The sequence below is a fragment of the Trachurus japonicus genome, chromosome 6 (assembly GCF_045865225.1).
Source record: "Trachurus japonicus isolate A0001 chromosome 6, Traja_1.0".
Lineage (NCBI taxonomy): Eukaryota > Metazoa > Chordata > Actinopteri > Carangiformes > Carangidae > Trachurus > Trachurus japonicus.
The window spans coordinates 36,955,372-36,971,096 of record NC_140912.1 but is presented as its reverse complement, the minus strand read 5'-3'; the positions used below and the strand labels follow the sequence as shown (position 1 = coordinate 36,971,096).

The following is a 15,725-nucleotide window of genomic DNA, read 5'->3' as shown; positions in this document are numbered from 1 at the left end:
AATAGCAGCCTGTGCATTAAAGGGTTACCAAAAACTCTTCCTGTTACTTTGTGATGTCACAACAAAGCCCCGCCCCTCACCACCTGGACCTAGCTACCATCCAACACTGCCAGGATTCAGCTTCTCTGAGTGTTTTATTCTGAAATCTGCTCTGTTTATTATTGGATCAGTCAGAAATCCGATCTCATTTTGATAGTTTTTATCAATTAGTCTGAGTCTTTAGCATCTTTACGTTGACTTCTGTACATTTAGCATTACATTGATCTGATCTAATTCTAGACATGCAGCTACGGCCCCTCCCCCCTCTGTCCTCCTCTGATTATCATGTGCTCCGCCGTGTCTGGGATGTTCTGTGTTTGCTGATAAGTGATGAGAGGTTTAAGCCGGGGCTCAGATAAGACGCTTTTCTGGACGTTTTCAGCATCGCAAACTGCAAAAATGAAACGATCCTCTGGGTTAAATCAGTTCATCGGTAGAAATCGACCTTTTACCTCCTGACTGGATCAACCTGAACTGTCCTGAGGTCTGCCCATCGGGTTGAGGGTAAATAACATGACAAGTTAGATGTGTCTCTGTATTTGGAGGATGTTTGTTGTGCTCGTCAAGTCTCGGGACGTCGACAGCCCAGAGGGAGCGGATGTGAGCCGGTTTGTGAGATTAATGTGTTTAATACGACTCCATAGATCAGGGCCGGCCCTAGGATTTTGGTGGCCCCCTAAACAAGATTGTTGTTTGCCGAGGCTAATCTAAGCGCAAACACCTAATCACTGGTTAAAACTGAATACAGACGTGTTTATGCCCTCTGAGGTTTGAGGCCATTTTCTCCACTTTTACATATTTTCTTAAATGTATCTTTTTAAGATACTTGCAGATGTAACAATACTCAAGTGTTTTATGTCTAAATATTAGAACCTCCGCTGTACAGATGTAGCCACCTAGAAGTTCCCCCTGGTCCCTGGTGGGACCACATGCCAACGTGTCCGTGAATATACACGCATGAGACTGTTTGTGTAAAATGAAAGTGTGGTCCTAAGTGACCGCCCTTATATTCAAACAAGAGGAAAGAGAAATAATTATGAGGTTCATAAATTAAAACACCATGATTGTGCGTCGTGCGCCCTCGCCATGGCACAGCTGAGACTTAACATACTTGATGTTTTTTGTTTGTTTGTGTGAAACCTGTAATATAAACAGTTATTTACAAGCCCCTCTTTCAGTTTTTGCCAGTCGGCAACCATGAAATCTGCTGTGCATCTCTGGCTTGCTCATTCACTCCCGATCCGCAAATAAATAAATAAATTTCTAGTGACTACAGCGCGTCACGTCTCAGAACCACGGGCTACATTTGTGTATTTATTAGGGCTGTGCAAGTTGCGTTATGGCAACTCATTAAACTATTAACGCCGACATTTATTTTATTGCGCATTAATGCATGTTGCTCACATGCTTTTATTTTGTAAAAGTCTGTTGCTGGCTGCTGCGGTGTAGGGGTCAGAGTCGCCGGACACCGTGAACATGCGCTGTGCACCTCTGTAAAATTCTCAATAAAATTTCATGAATGAGTGTATTTTTCACCACATAATACTAATATCCCTCCCCCTGCGCTATGCTGACCTGACACGTCTAGAGTGGTTGACAGCTCTCTCTCTCTCTTTTTTTTTTTCACTTTTAATGATAAAGTCACGTCAAACCAGCCATTCCCATTAGGAGAGCCAAATGCCTGACGCGCGATCTACTGGCACTGACGCACCTGTCTTAATATGGAACTCAACATGAGAGCGAAGGTGCGCTCTGCTCTTATTTCCATCTCACCCCACACACGTCGACCTGTGTCTTGTGAAGACGTACAGCGCGATGGGGAGAGAGAGAGAGAGAGAGAGAGAGAGAGAGAGAGAGAGAGAGAGAGAGAGAGAGACCATACAGTAGACCAGCTGATCCGCCGGTCCACTGAGTGGTATAAGCACGTTAGTCAGATAATCAGGGCCGTTGCTAGGAATTCTGGGGCCCCTGAAAGAATACTAAAGTGGGCCCCTGACTTTTCCACTTTTTTTCTTAGACTACGTATGTATGATCATTTTTTATTTAGCCTACTTTGTTTTGATGCTAATGCAGCATTACTATGAGTATTAGTCAGGGTCTTATGCAGAATAATTCAGTCATACAAAGATTAGACTAGGTGCAGCAGGTGTCTTCAACTTTGTGACGCTGTGATATCAAATCGGAATGGGGTTTATAGGGGGATTGACAGTATAGGCTAGTGCTATAACTAGTAAATTATAGTGAAAAATCAATATATTTAATTTATAAATTTAATCCAGAGGAAGTACAGAGTTAAATGAAATTCCAGCACTGACTCCATAATTATGCAAAATTACAACATTTTTTGTAAGATAGATAATAATGTAAGATAATCATGAAAATAAAAATGTTTAAAGCAGGACCTTCTAAGGAAATACCTGCTCATTTTCTAATCAATTCATAGTCAAAGTGGTGGGGGATGCTTGGAGATGGTAATGCTCTGGAGCAGGTGTGAATGTTCTGGGGTTTGGGGTGTGTTGTTGCTCAGGAGAGAGTCTGGTCCAGCTAGCCTTCCAACATAACCTCCCCTCAACCGGTCCTCCTTCAAAGTTGAGCAGCCAGCTCCATTGCAGGCTCTGTGCGATTTGTGTGACAATGGGTGACCAATAGGTGGCCCATTAGGGCAAACAAAAGATTGAGCAATGATAATGCTAATTCCCTGGTCGAAGGCATGCACTGAATACCTGCAACTGCAAACACCTTAAAAAGGCTTTCATCACTCCCTTAGTTTTTTCCTATTTAAATGTAGAGTCACAGTAAATAAATTGTGATAAAAAAATTGACAGTAGGTATTATTAGCTACAACAATTTATTTCCAGATAAAACAGTGGCAAGCGCATCTCCAGTAGCTAGGTCTGTTATAATTTCACTTCTTAAATCAAACATGTACTCGTGGTTCTATGAATTATGTGAATTTCCACTCACCACCAGCGGCGACACTTTAAATGCCGCCTCTGGCGATATGTACTGTTCTGTGAGAGAAGCGCCATCTCCTGGTCATGTCATGTATTTCATTGAATGGGTGGAGTTCCAGTAAAAACTAGTCACACCCAGGAAAAGGAGGGGGTCACTCCAGCTGCTGGGACTTTGCTGGAGCTCTGCTGGAACTCTCATGGGAACAGCATGGGAACAGCATGGCAGCCGCATGGCAGGGGAACTTCTATGTGGCTCCCACTGTAAGCACACTGAGGCCAGTTTGTCCTAGAACACTGTAGAAAGAAATAATTTAGGACAAATGCTGGAAATTTGAGGTCTGCTTTTTGAAACATGTCAAATCCCTTGTGAAAACACACCTTCAGTCATGAGAATGAACTGTTTTGGTGCTTGAAATAGGATATGAATACAGTAATAGATAAGTGTAGAAAACAAGTCTAAAATGACATTTTGTAAGATTGTTTTTTGAGCACAAATGTTGTCATTCTGCCGTTCTATTTTCACCAAATGTCTCAAATGTGAGATAAAAGAAGCTGAATATTGACTTCACATTACATATAAAGCTCATAGCTGCACGTGCAGACCTCAGGATGTTTAAATGACTTGATGAACCCCGGTACCTTTCTGATCATGTGGCCCCCCACCTAACGGCTGTGGCCCTAAACAACCACATAGAGGGTTTATGCCAGCGGCCGGTCCTGCCAGAGATACAGTGAGACAGAAACCCTCAGGAGGACAAGACGAGGAGGATGAGACAGGACAGATCCATGGAGGTCAGAGGTGGAGATAACAGCTCGTCTGACTCATGTAAACACCGAAGTGTCGTCGGCGCAGCAACAGCAAAACACACACACACACACACACACACACACACACACACACACACACACACACACACACACACACACCACCTGTGTGTTTGTTTCACCAGCTGCTCTCATCTGTGTGAAGACGCTGCAGAAGCATCTTTCTCTCGTCGCTGCGGCGTCTTTGTTCTTCACACTGACGCTGCTGCCTCAGACGCTGTCCTTTCTGCCTCATGCTGCAGATTTTATGTTTTATTTTTTATTTTTCCCCACATTTTGCAGATTCAACTGTTTAAATTGAACAAAGCGAGGAGTTACAAACCTGCTGCAGCATGATGGGATGGTTCTGCCTGGTCGCTCATCTCCAGCTAAAATCAATTACAGGAGGATGTGAGTGGACATGAGCGGCTCAGTGGAGAAACTGGAACCAGAGGATTTCAGCAGCTTTGAAAAAAAAATGACTGAAAATGTTCTGGATTTAATATCAGATTTTAGAGAGATAAGGGATTTCAAGTCAAAGTCCTGCCGTGAAAACCTAATTCAAAGGTTTTTAGAAAGTTCTGACAAGGTCACAGCTGCATTTCACACCAAAACAATCACTCACATAGGCCACACCCCCAGACTCTGATTGGCCACATATCCAGCCTCTGATTGGCCACATATCCAGCCTCTATTTGGCCACACCCCCAGCCTATGTTTGGCCACACCCCCAGACTCTGATTGGCCACACCTCTAGTCTTTGATTGGCCACACCTCTAGCCTCTGTTTGGCCACATATCCAGCCTCTGATTGGACCTTTGGACCCTTCTCATTTGGCATACATGTTCATTTGGACTCAAAGGCCAAAGGTCAAGGTCAGTGCCCACATCACATCACATCACATCACATTTTAACCATAACTTAAAGACTTCTCACAGACTTTTTTTTGTGTTTATCCAGGATGTAACTGGAACTAGTCGGGGCTGCGGAGGGATACTTCCTGTTCTTATTCTGAGCATCAGTTTTTCACAAACTGATTCTGCATTAATTAGACAAACCTACACAAACATCTATTTTGTATAGAGCCTATACATCTTGTATAAACTCCAACAAGTTGCTGAACGAACGTCCACCAGGGAGACGACCTGTTGACCCCTGTGTCGAGGCCACGTAGCTCATTAGCTCCTGGCCTGCAGCAGAGAAACGCTGCTTCAAATGTCAGACTGACCACGTGTAGTCGTCCGTTAAGGCCTAACATTAGCTTTTTACTCCTGGTGATCGCATTTAAGCTTCAAATACGGTGTGAAAGGTGTTCGTATGTGAAGATTAGCTTGCTGAACAAAACTTGTAAGTATCATAAACTTGTGTTTTAGTCACAAAGCTGATTTATCTGACAAAATCCCAAAACTTTCTTTCCTGGAAACCAGCGCCGTGATAAACTTAAAGGGATAGTTCAGCATTTTGGCAAATTTGCCCATTGCCATAATCCCTATAGTCATAGCAGTAGGTTCGTTACCTTTAATTGTTGGTGCAAGCTGTTTTTAGAACAGCGGAGCAGAGCCGTGAGCTGCTCAGAGCTACGCTACGGAGGCTCATTATGGGATTTCTTGGTTTCCCTCATCAAACTCATCAAATATACATACTCATACAAGTCAAGGCAGTTTTTCATCAACAGTCTCTGTATTTCCCTCTAAAACAACTCTGTGTGGTAACGTTGTGTTATTATCTCATAGTGTGGTGAATGTGCAGCTCACAACTTGTCCACCAGAGCGTTGTGGAGTTGTTGGATTTTGTATTTGATGAGTTAGATGAGGGAAACCAAGAAATCCCATAATGAGCCTCCGTAGCGTAGCTCTGAGCAGCTCACGGCTCTGCTCCGCCGTTCTAAAAATAGCTTGCACCGACAGTTAAAGGTAACAAACCTACTGCTATGACTATAGGGATTATGGCAATGGGCCAATTTGTCAAAATGTTGAACTATCCCTTTAAGGGTTTTGACGTCAGCCCTGGCAACACTCTATTACTCCTGATCTGATAATACAGAACCTTCAAAATAAAACTAATCATCTTTAGACTCAGTGTATTTTAAAACTTTATAAACTTTATACTTGTGAAACAGCAGCAACACACGCCGTCCAAACTTTTGACATGAGTATTTATCAGTGTCCTGGCTCAAACCTTCATAATGATGTATGATACTGTCAGAATATAATTACCGATGCTGATTAAAATTATTATATGGATGTGATTAAACTGTTTGAGCAGGAACAACTTCACAAAACACAACTTTCTACATATTTTCTACAATATCTGGTACAGTTTACGTGACTTTTATAATAATGATGATAATAATAATCATCCTTGGTCCGATCCTGTGTCTCTTATTTTGAAAATCAATGTATGCTGTGATCTTCACAGCAGGTAGATCAGACACAGGAAGAATAAATAAAATATAGACGTGCTGTAGCCTATATTCTCATGAATAAACAACGGTGAGGAGCCATGAATATGGAGGACACATAGAAGCTGCTGTCGCCTCCTCACACTGTGAAGAAGGAGAAGAGGAGGAGGAGGAGGAGGAGGAGGAGGAGGAGAAGAGGAGGAGGCTGATGGAGACCAACAACACTGAGCTCAACAACTTCAACACACAGCTGATCAGTATTCAGAGTCAGACTCTCAGCTCTCTACATGAGTCCACATGAAGCTGAAGTCTGTCATCACATCATCACGTCTCCCTCTGGGTTAGAAGAACAACATGGCCGCCACAGGACGCCGAAAGGTCTGACGTCTCCACGGTGACGAGGAAGCATCAGATCCGAGAGCAAGGTGACAGCTGCTAACGAGCATCATAACCCTGCTACAGTGGGTTTAAAGGCTCCTTTAGCTTTAAGAGCAGGTGTGTTCGTCAGGGCCGTTGTCTAGGGGAGAAAGGTGGTGATAACTCTAGGGGCCCAGCGCCCAGTGGGGCCCATAAAAAACCCCAGTAGTCTAATCTTTGTATGACTGATTTATTCTGCGTAAGACCCTGACTAATACTCATAGTACACTGTAAAAACTCTACATCTTTCCAAGAATATTTGTCTTATTTCTTGTCCAAATGTCTCATTTAACTAATCTCTTTCCACTTAAAATAAGACTCATCACCTAAAAAATTAACTTGTTTTTAGATCATTTTCACTTGTTTCAAACAAATTTTCACTTGAAATAAGTAGAAAAATCTGCCAGTGAAAGTAAGTTTTTTGTGCTTGTAATAAGGAAGAAAAACTTGCTCCACTATCAGATTTTTTCTACTTATTTCAAGTGAAAATCTGCTTGAAAGAAGTAAAAAGTGTCTAAAAACAAGCTACTTTTAATATGATGAGTCTTATTTTAAGTATAATGATATTTGTTTTGACTAGAAATGACATTTTGACTAGAAATGATTCTTGCTAAGATACTTGAGTTTTTGCAGTGTAATGCTGCATTAGCATCAAAACAAAGAAGGCTAAATAAAAAACGATAATACATACGTAGTCTAAGAAAAAAAAAGGAAAAGTTAGGGGGAGGGGCCCACTTTAGTATTCTTTAAGGGGGCCCAGAATTCCTAGCAACGGCCCTGGTGTTCGTGTGTGTGTGTGTGTGTGTGTGTGTGTGTGTGTGTGTGTGTGTGTGTGTGTGTGTGTGTGTGTGTGTGTGTGTGTGTGTGTACACCATTGTTCTTTACTGTAATACCTCAGCAGCTCCTACTGTATCTGGGGTCTGAACATGGGTGCAGATCCAGGGGGGGACAGGGGGGACATGTCCCCCTCAATTTCTGAAAAACACAAATTGTCCCCCCCTATAAAAATACCCCAAATTATTCAAAATTGAACACATGTAAATTCAGACTTTATATTCTTCACATTTTAGATTCACATCTAAAAAGAAATGGTGGAACAAGTAATGTTTGACAAATATATTTCTGACTCCACATCCCATCTCTGGTCTCTGGTCTCCTCCACTACGATGCAAATGAACGAGTAGTTTCTTACTCAGACGCCCCTCAATCTTAGGGCTTCATATTTTGATATTCATCCATATCAATTAATCATGCATAAAGTTCCATAGTCGGAGAGAGGCGAAAGATAAGAACCTGAGTAGACATTACATGCCCGAGACCCTTAAAGTTATGATTCAGTAATTTAACAGTTAAGTAAGCAGTGATACGGCTGTTGGCTGATTCCCTGTGCAGGACTTTATGAATGATATGCTGAGCCTCTACAAAGTTATGATTTATGGCGGCATGGTATGAGCTGCACATGGGCAAAAAAAAAAAAAATCACTTCTGTGCCCCCCCCCCCCCCCCTCCCCCCAATCCTGACATCAGATCTGCACGCCTGGGTCTGAACATCGAACCCACTGTAGTCAGAGAGTTTACATCCACAACGCTGACCCCAGATCATTAACCCCAACCCCTAGCTACATATTTCATGGAAGTTTAGTTTAAAGTCGACACGTCCCTCGTCTCTCATTAGGTCTCGAATTGTTGTTGTTTTCTTCTTTGCATTAACATTTTCTTTTCTTTCATCTTTTCCAACTTTGCTGTAGGTGGAGGGTCAGTGGGGAGGAGGGGGAGGAGGAGGAGGAGGAGGAAGGGTGAGGATGGGTGGTGGTTGTTATAGTGGAGGATGCCTGAGGCAGCAGCGTGCAGCGCTGCAGGACTGGGAGGTTTCAGAGGAGGAGCTGTGGTGTTTACTTCACATTAAAATTACATCGTTCATCAGCAGCTTAGAATGAACTTTATTCATCCCTGAGGGCAAATTCAATTGTCAAGTAGCTCATCATAAACTCTCCGCCATACTCCACGTACGCAAAATCTTCACATCGACCTGTTTTAAATGTGACACCGTAGCTACGCTCGACTATGAAACTTCAAACGTGTGCGGACAGTAGGACGCCCGACTCTGTGTGAGTCTTCAGTCTGGAGAAGGAGCCTTCAGCTTTCAGTCTGGAGAAGGAGCCTTCAGCCTTCAGACCTGAGACAGCTGGAGTCGACAGCTGCAGAATGACGAATGACGAATGATATCTGGTTTAAACCAAAGCTCAGAACCTATTGCCAATTGAAAAATGTATATTGTTCAGAACCCGATTTGACTTTGCCACTGGATAGATCCAAGAGATCTTTATGTGCCCAGTTGAGGGCTGGATTCTCCCTCTGGCAGTAGAAGTAGGAAGGTTTAACTCAGTACCTGAGGATGAAAGACTATGCACATTATGTAATTTAAATGTAATTGAGGATGAACTGCATTTTGTGTTTCATTGTCCGTTATATGACGAAGCCAGAACAGGCAGTTTGTGTTTCAGAAAATGCAAAATGTGAGACCGGAGTTGTTTTGGGTTGATGATGATGAGGTAAAGTTGGAATGGTTCTTCAGAAAAGAAGTCTTTACTAGAGCTACTTTCATAAAAAGTGCCTGGTCAAAAAGAAGAGGTGAATTATTCATGTGAACTCCATGTGGTTTCTGTTTTTGTTTGGTTTTGTCTGTGCTCTGATTATTTTGTTTGGTGTCTGGATGTGATGATGATGTGTCTTGTAAGCCCTTATAGGCTGGGCGCCTTAATTGGTGCACAACACGTAAATAAATATAAATTCATTCATAAATTCATGCAGAAGTCTCTCTGAGCCACAGGAATCACCTGACTGCAGAGATCGGCCCAAAAGGTTGTGCAACTAAATATTAAAGCTATGGTCTACGATTTGAAAGACTGATCATTGTTAACATAATTTAGACGGTGGTTATGGCCCTACATTAGCTACGACCTACACAATGTGAAGAGCAAAGATGTCTGATTAAAATAATTCTATTGAACCACATTTCAAAAGCAACGCATGCGTCCGTAGGAAGTGAACAAATGGTGTGATGGGCCTTGGTTGTCATGGTTACAGTGATAAACACATGGACCATACCTACTATACTGACAGTATACCTTTGTCACCATGGTTACTGTAATAATGGTCACGGCTTGGTTGAGTTCTGGAGAGACGTGAGAAACAAGTTCCTCCTCGTCATTAAACGACCTCAGTTGTCACGGTTACAGTGAAAGCGAATCGAACGTCTAATCACCACGACCACTAGGTGGCGCCTAGCAACGGAACCTAACGACGGGATGGCTCCATCTGACACGTTTGTTTTTGATTTTTGACAAAGTGATTCAGGTGAAGAACAAAATCACATCAGCGAAAATCAATTCAACTCTGATGGTCTGTCTACCTTCACTGAGTTAGTTATACCTCATTTAAATGTATGTAATCAGTACAGATTATTATTGTCTGTCGCTGCAGCAGCTCATTTATTTGTGATGTGTTCATGTGTTCAGTAACTTGGTTGTGCATCACAGGGCCAATGTTTGACAAGGATTAACACACAAGGAGAGCAGGCGACAGAAATACAGAAGAACATGTTATAGACTCAGTCACAGTCAAACCTTTGATCAACTGAATTATTTATTATTTCTACATGAAAACCCGACCATGAGTGGACGTGCAGTTTCTTTTTTTCTTGAACTTTTCGCTCTAAGAAGTATAGGCGAACCGGAGCGTCCCGGAGAAAACCCGTTCCTGAAGGCAGCGGTGTTGCTTTTAAAGGAATCTTGACGCCTCACTGTTTCTTCTTGGAGCGTGTCACGCCGCGCTTCTCATCAGCGCCAACTCTAAAAAGAAGTTTAGAATGATTTTCTGTTTGTTTCCTGCAAATATGTGTGAAATTCATTTTCATTTTTTGATTTTCCTTTCTTTTTCTGATCATACGTCTTTTTTCCTACATTTATATGACACCACTACTGTCACGGTCTGCGTCCCTGTGTCTTGTGTTGGTGTCACTTTCTTTGTGGTTGAGTTATTTCCTGTTTTACTTTGAAGAAGGATATGAATTACTTGATGTTTTACAAGGATTAATTCACAACTCACAAGGAGACCTGGAGAGACTATGAACAGTAGGGCTGGGACGATATGCTTTTCTCCCGATTCGATTCTTCTACGATTTTTTGGATGGCGATTCGATTTAAATTGCGATTCTACGATATTTCTGATTCTCTCGATTTTTTGTCTGTGTTTTTAACATTTATCTGCACACAAATACTGTAGGAGTCTATAAATTAACATACTCCATTATAAAGTGAATTTAAACCCTTTTCAAAACCTGTACTCTCTGTATGTAAAAAAGGCGAACAAATGCACATTGCACAATATTTAAAAATATTCCCCCCCAAAAAAAAAATCCCAAAAAAAGAAATCCCCCCAAAATGTAAAAAAAAAAAAAAAAAAAATCGATTTAAAAATCGTCAAAAAAGATATCGCGATATTTAGGTGAATCGATTTTTTCTCCCACCCCTAATGAACAATGACACATACAGTCAAATCTTTGATGAACGGAATTATTTATTATTTCTATTAGAACACGACCAGGAGTGGACGTGCAGCTTCTTTTTTTCTTGAACTTTTCGCTCTAAGAAGTATAGGTGAACCGGAGCGTCCCGGAGAAAACCCGTTCCTGAAGGCAGCGGTGTTGCTTTTAAAGGATCTACTGTTTCTTCTTGGAGCGTGTGGCACCGCGCTGCTTCTTCTTGTTGTCGTCGCGGCCCAGGTTGAACTCGGCGTCGAGCGGCCCGATGGTGATCTGGTAGCGCTTCTTACTTCTTTCAAGCTGATTTTCACTTGAAATAAGTAGAAAAATCTGATAGTGGAGCAAGTTTTTCTTTCTTATTACAAATACAAAAAACTTACTTTCACTGGCAGATTTTTCTACTTATTTCAAGTGAAAATTTGTTTGAAACAAGTGAAAATGATCTAAAAACAAGTTAATTTTTAAGTGATTAGTCTTATTTTAAGTGGAAAGAGATTAGTTTTGACTAAAATTGAGACATTTTGACAAGAAATAAGACAAATATTCTTGGAACGATTTTGAATTTTTGCAGTGCAGCAAATATGTATGAAATTCATTTTCAGTTTTTGATTTTCCTTTCTTTTTCTGATCATATGACACAACTACAGGATGAATATTCTGAAAGCCCAGGTTGTCCTGGAAAAAAAGGATGTCAGTAACTTGTGCATCACAGGGCCAATGGTTTACAAGGATTACAGTAACACACAAGGAGAGCAGGCGACAGAAATACAGAAGAACATGTTATAGACTCAGTCACAGTCAAACCTTTGATCAACTGAATTATTTATTATTTCTACATGAAAACACGACCAGGAGTGGACGTGCAGTTTCTTTTTTTCTTGAACTTTTCGCTCTAAGAGGAAGGCGAACCGGAGCGTCCCGGAGAAAACCCCCACACACCTTCAGAATGATGTTTTTTTTTCTTTTAACAATGTAAAGCAGGGTTTCCACTACCAGTTACCATTAGAGTACTTTGCACCACTTTCCACTGCACAGTTCGTCATAGTTCCTCCTCAGTAAAAACGAAACTTATCATCCAGCGCATCCAGCATTTCCCATATAAAGTCTTTCCCAGTAATTCGAGTCACTTTGGATGGAAACATGGCTTATGAACAATGACACATACAGTCAAATCTTTGATGAACTGAATTATTTATTATTTCTATTAGAACACGACCAGGAGTGGACGTGCAGCTTCTTTTTTTCTTGAACTTTTCGCTCTAAGAAGTATAGGCGAACCGGAGCGTCCCGGAGAAAACCCGTTGTTTTTAAGGAATCTTTGACGCGTCACTGTTTCTTCTTGGAGCGAGTCGCGCCGCGCTGCTTCTTCTTGTTGTCGTCGCGGCCCAGGTTGAACTCGGCGTCGAGCGGCCCAATGGTGATCTGGTAGCGCTTCACCGAGTCCGAGTAGTCCTCCACGAAGGTCATGATGCGGTCCAGCTGGGACTCGGTCTTGTCGGCCCAGACGTCTTCCTCTCCTCCTCCTCCTCCTCCTCCTGCTCCTCCTTGTCCTTCTTCTCCTCCTTCTCCCTCCTCCTCCTCCTTCAGCCCCAGGCGGATCATCTGGGCCAGGTTGAAGGTGGAGATCTTGATCTGTCCCAGCTGCAGCGTCTTCTTGGCGGCGGTCTCTTGGACGTGGAGCCACTGCTTCTCCAGCAGCACGGCCTCGGCCTGCGTGTCCTCCAGCTCCGTCCTCATCAGCGCCAGCTCGTTGTTGCGCTGCATCTGCAGCAGGTGGTGCTGCTTGGTCACCGCCGCGCGCTCCTTCTTCATCCGGTCCACCTGCTCCTGAGCCTCCTGCTCCTTCTCCACCTAGAGGCCCGTCGTTTTATGAACAAAAAAAAAGGTTGAACAAATTGCAACAGAATCAAACTCAACTGATTTTGTATCCTCAACATGTCCTGAGTGAGGAAAAAAAGCCCAGAAGAATCCCATTAGGGGAGAAAAAGACCCAAGTAGCCTATAGAGAATGTGAAGCTGACGTCACGCCGCTTTGCATTGTGGGACGTTGGCGCCATCTTTGGAGGAACTCAAACGTAAACAGAGAGTGGGGAAAACGGAGGAAAACGAGCAAGAAGAAAAAGAGAAAGAAAAAGAGATGAGGAAGATGAACAAAAAGAAAAAAAGAAATGGAGAAGGGGAAGGGAAACGAAGGAGGAACGTATCGTGATGAACACAAATTTAACGAGAAACAACGGAACACAGAAAAACTAAACTTATTAACGGTGTCGATCCTACGTTTTGCCGTTAAGGGACTGGATTCAAGACTTTGGGAGACGAGCAAGTGTTTACATCCGCGATCCTCCAAAGATGGCGGCCAACGTCCCACAATGCAAAGCGGCGTGACGTAACTTCACATTCTCTATAGCCTTTTCATATTTATTAGGCTATTTTTCTCACGTGAATACGGTAACATTTTTAACCTTTAGATATCTCCATGACAATTACTGAGTTGATTACTTACATTAAGACAAACAAAATATGTATTACAAGTTTTTTTTAATTCTTTGTTAACATGAGGAGGAGAGGGTGAGGGGGAAGCAACTGCAGGAGGAGAAGTAGGAGAGCAGGCATCACTCTGCAGAGTAGGACTCCTACTTGTTGTATTTTAGTTGTTTTTTTTTTTGTACAATTAAAAAAACATGTGAAATTAAATTTTCAGATGTCTTACATGTTTTTGAAGCCAAAATTAAAACGGATGAATCAGTTTTTCTTAAGAGACTCTCTTTCACAAAAATGCATTTTTCTCAGCTTTCTAGAAAAAAAGTGGTATTTTTGGTGCAACCAGGCTCTATTCAACTTAAGATAAATCAAGAATGGAACAAGGTACAAACAAATGTTTTTTTCCCTAGTTAAATAGAGAGTCTCCTCTTTCCTTTGAGCCATTTGGTGTTTTCAGAGTCATAGTACAGAATATTCTGTGGCTCTTGAAATATTACCCAAAATGCCCCAAAACGTTGGCACATGGCACTGACCATTTTATAAAAGGGCTGGCACTCAATGAGTTAACATGAGCAAATTTGTATAAAGTTGTCTCTAGTCAAAATAAATCTCATTCTACTTAAAATAAGACTCATCACATTCAAAAGCAGCTTGTTTTCAGACACTTTTTACTTCTTTCAAGCAAATTTTCCACTTTAAATGAGTAGAAAAATCTGACAGTGGAGCAAGTTTTTCTTTCTTATTACAAGAACAAAAAACTTGCTTTGACTGGCAGATTTTTCTACTTATTTCAAGTGAAAATTAGTTTGAAACAAGTGAAAATGATCTAAAAACATGTTGATTTTTAGGTGATGAGTCTTATTTTAAGTGGAAAGAGATTAGTTTTGACTAGAAATGAGACAGTTTGACAGGAAAGAAGACAAATATTCTTGGAAAGATTTTGAGTTTTTTGCAGTGTGAGATTCTTTGTTTCATTTGTTCAACGTTGACCCCCCCGTTATGTCTTGAAGTTCGTGGACTAACCAGCTCGTCCTTGAAGTGGATGAGACTCTCCATGTACTCCGTCAGCGCGTCCACGTCTTTGAAGTTGGTGAACTTGGGCAGTCGGCTCATCATGTCCGTGAACTCTCCGAGGCCTTCCAGCTCGAGCTTCAGCCGCCGGTGTCTCTCCATCAGCTGGGTCTTGTCTGTCTTCAGCCGCTGCAGCTCGTCTCTCTGCCTGACGGTGGTCTGACGCTCCGTCTCGGCCGTCCGAGCCGCCTGCTTGGCCTCCTGGTCCTTCAGGAAGAGGTGGTGGCCCTGGTACTCCTCCTTCACGCTCTGGTAGCGCTCGTTCAGCCGGTCGATCTCGTCGCAGACGCTCTGCAGCTTCCGTCGGCGCCGCTCGATGTCGGCCGACAGCTTCCACGTGTCCCGCCGTTTCCTCTGGACGTCCTGGATGACGGACAGCTCGCCGTGGCGCTCCGACGAGACGCCGCCGGCCGCGTGGAACTCGCTGACCGGTGGTTGGGACTGACTCATCATGGTGCTGCTGGGCTGGTCGGTGAAGTCTGAGCTGTGTGAGCCTGTGTGTGTTTACACTGTGAACATCCGGGTCGATTCTTATCAAGCTATGACATCACAGTGTTGGAATGATGTCATAAAGTTTGAGGCCAGATTCTGGATTCTGGATTCTGTCATCAAAATATTGGAATGTGACAAAATGTCAAAGCTCAAGGCCGGTTTATGGAATTTATGACGTCATAGTATTGGAATGATGGGTAACTAAACCAAACAACTAAACCCCTCAGTTTTGGATGACGTGCTCTAAAGCCTGCCACACACATAAAGATAATCGGGCAGATTTTGCCCCGATTTTCCCCCTTCCGACCACAGACAGACATCGCCCGATTATCTTAAGGTCTTAAGATTATCTTATAAGATTCTCTTGTAGTGTGTGGTGTGTTAAGAGTCAAAATTCCCCCGACAATCGGCTCGGAAAACGTCCGGCGCCGATAATCGTAAGATAATCGCTGCTGCTCGCGGCAACAAGCCACTTCTCCACACAGCACCGGCAGCCTCACAGAGCCACGGTGCAGCCCTGGCA

The 15,725-nt window shown here is 42.7% G+C and overlaps 1 protein-coding gene across 1 annotated transcript; it reads right to left on the bottom strand.

The window, feature by feature from the left end:
- Positions 1–12,484: 12,484 nt before the first annotated feature.
- Positions 12,485–15,160, bottom strand: LOC146986612 (coiled-coil domain-containing protein 42-like). Its single transcript, XM_085780419.1, has 2 exons — positions 14,663–15,160; positions 12,485–13,009 (listed from the first exon to the last, which is right to left on the bottom strand). The coding sequence occupies exons 1-2, from the start codon at positions 15,158–15,160 to the stop codon at positions 12,485–12,487; spliced, it is 1,023 nt and encodes a 340-aa protein (XP_085636545.1).
- Between the last annotated feature and the right edge of the window lie 565 nt (positions 15,161–15,725).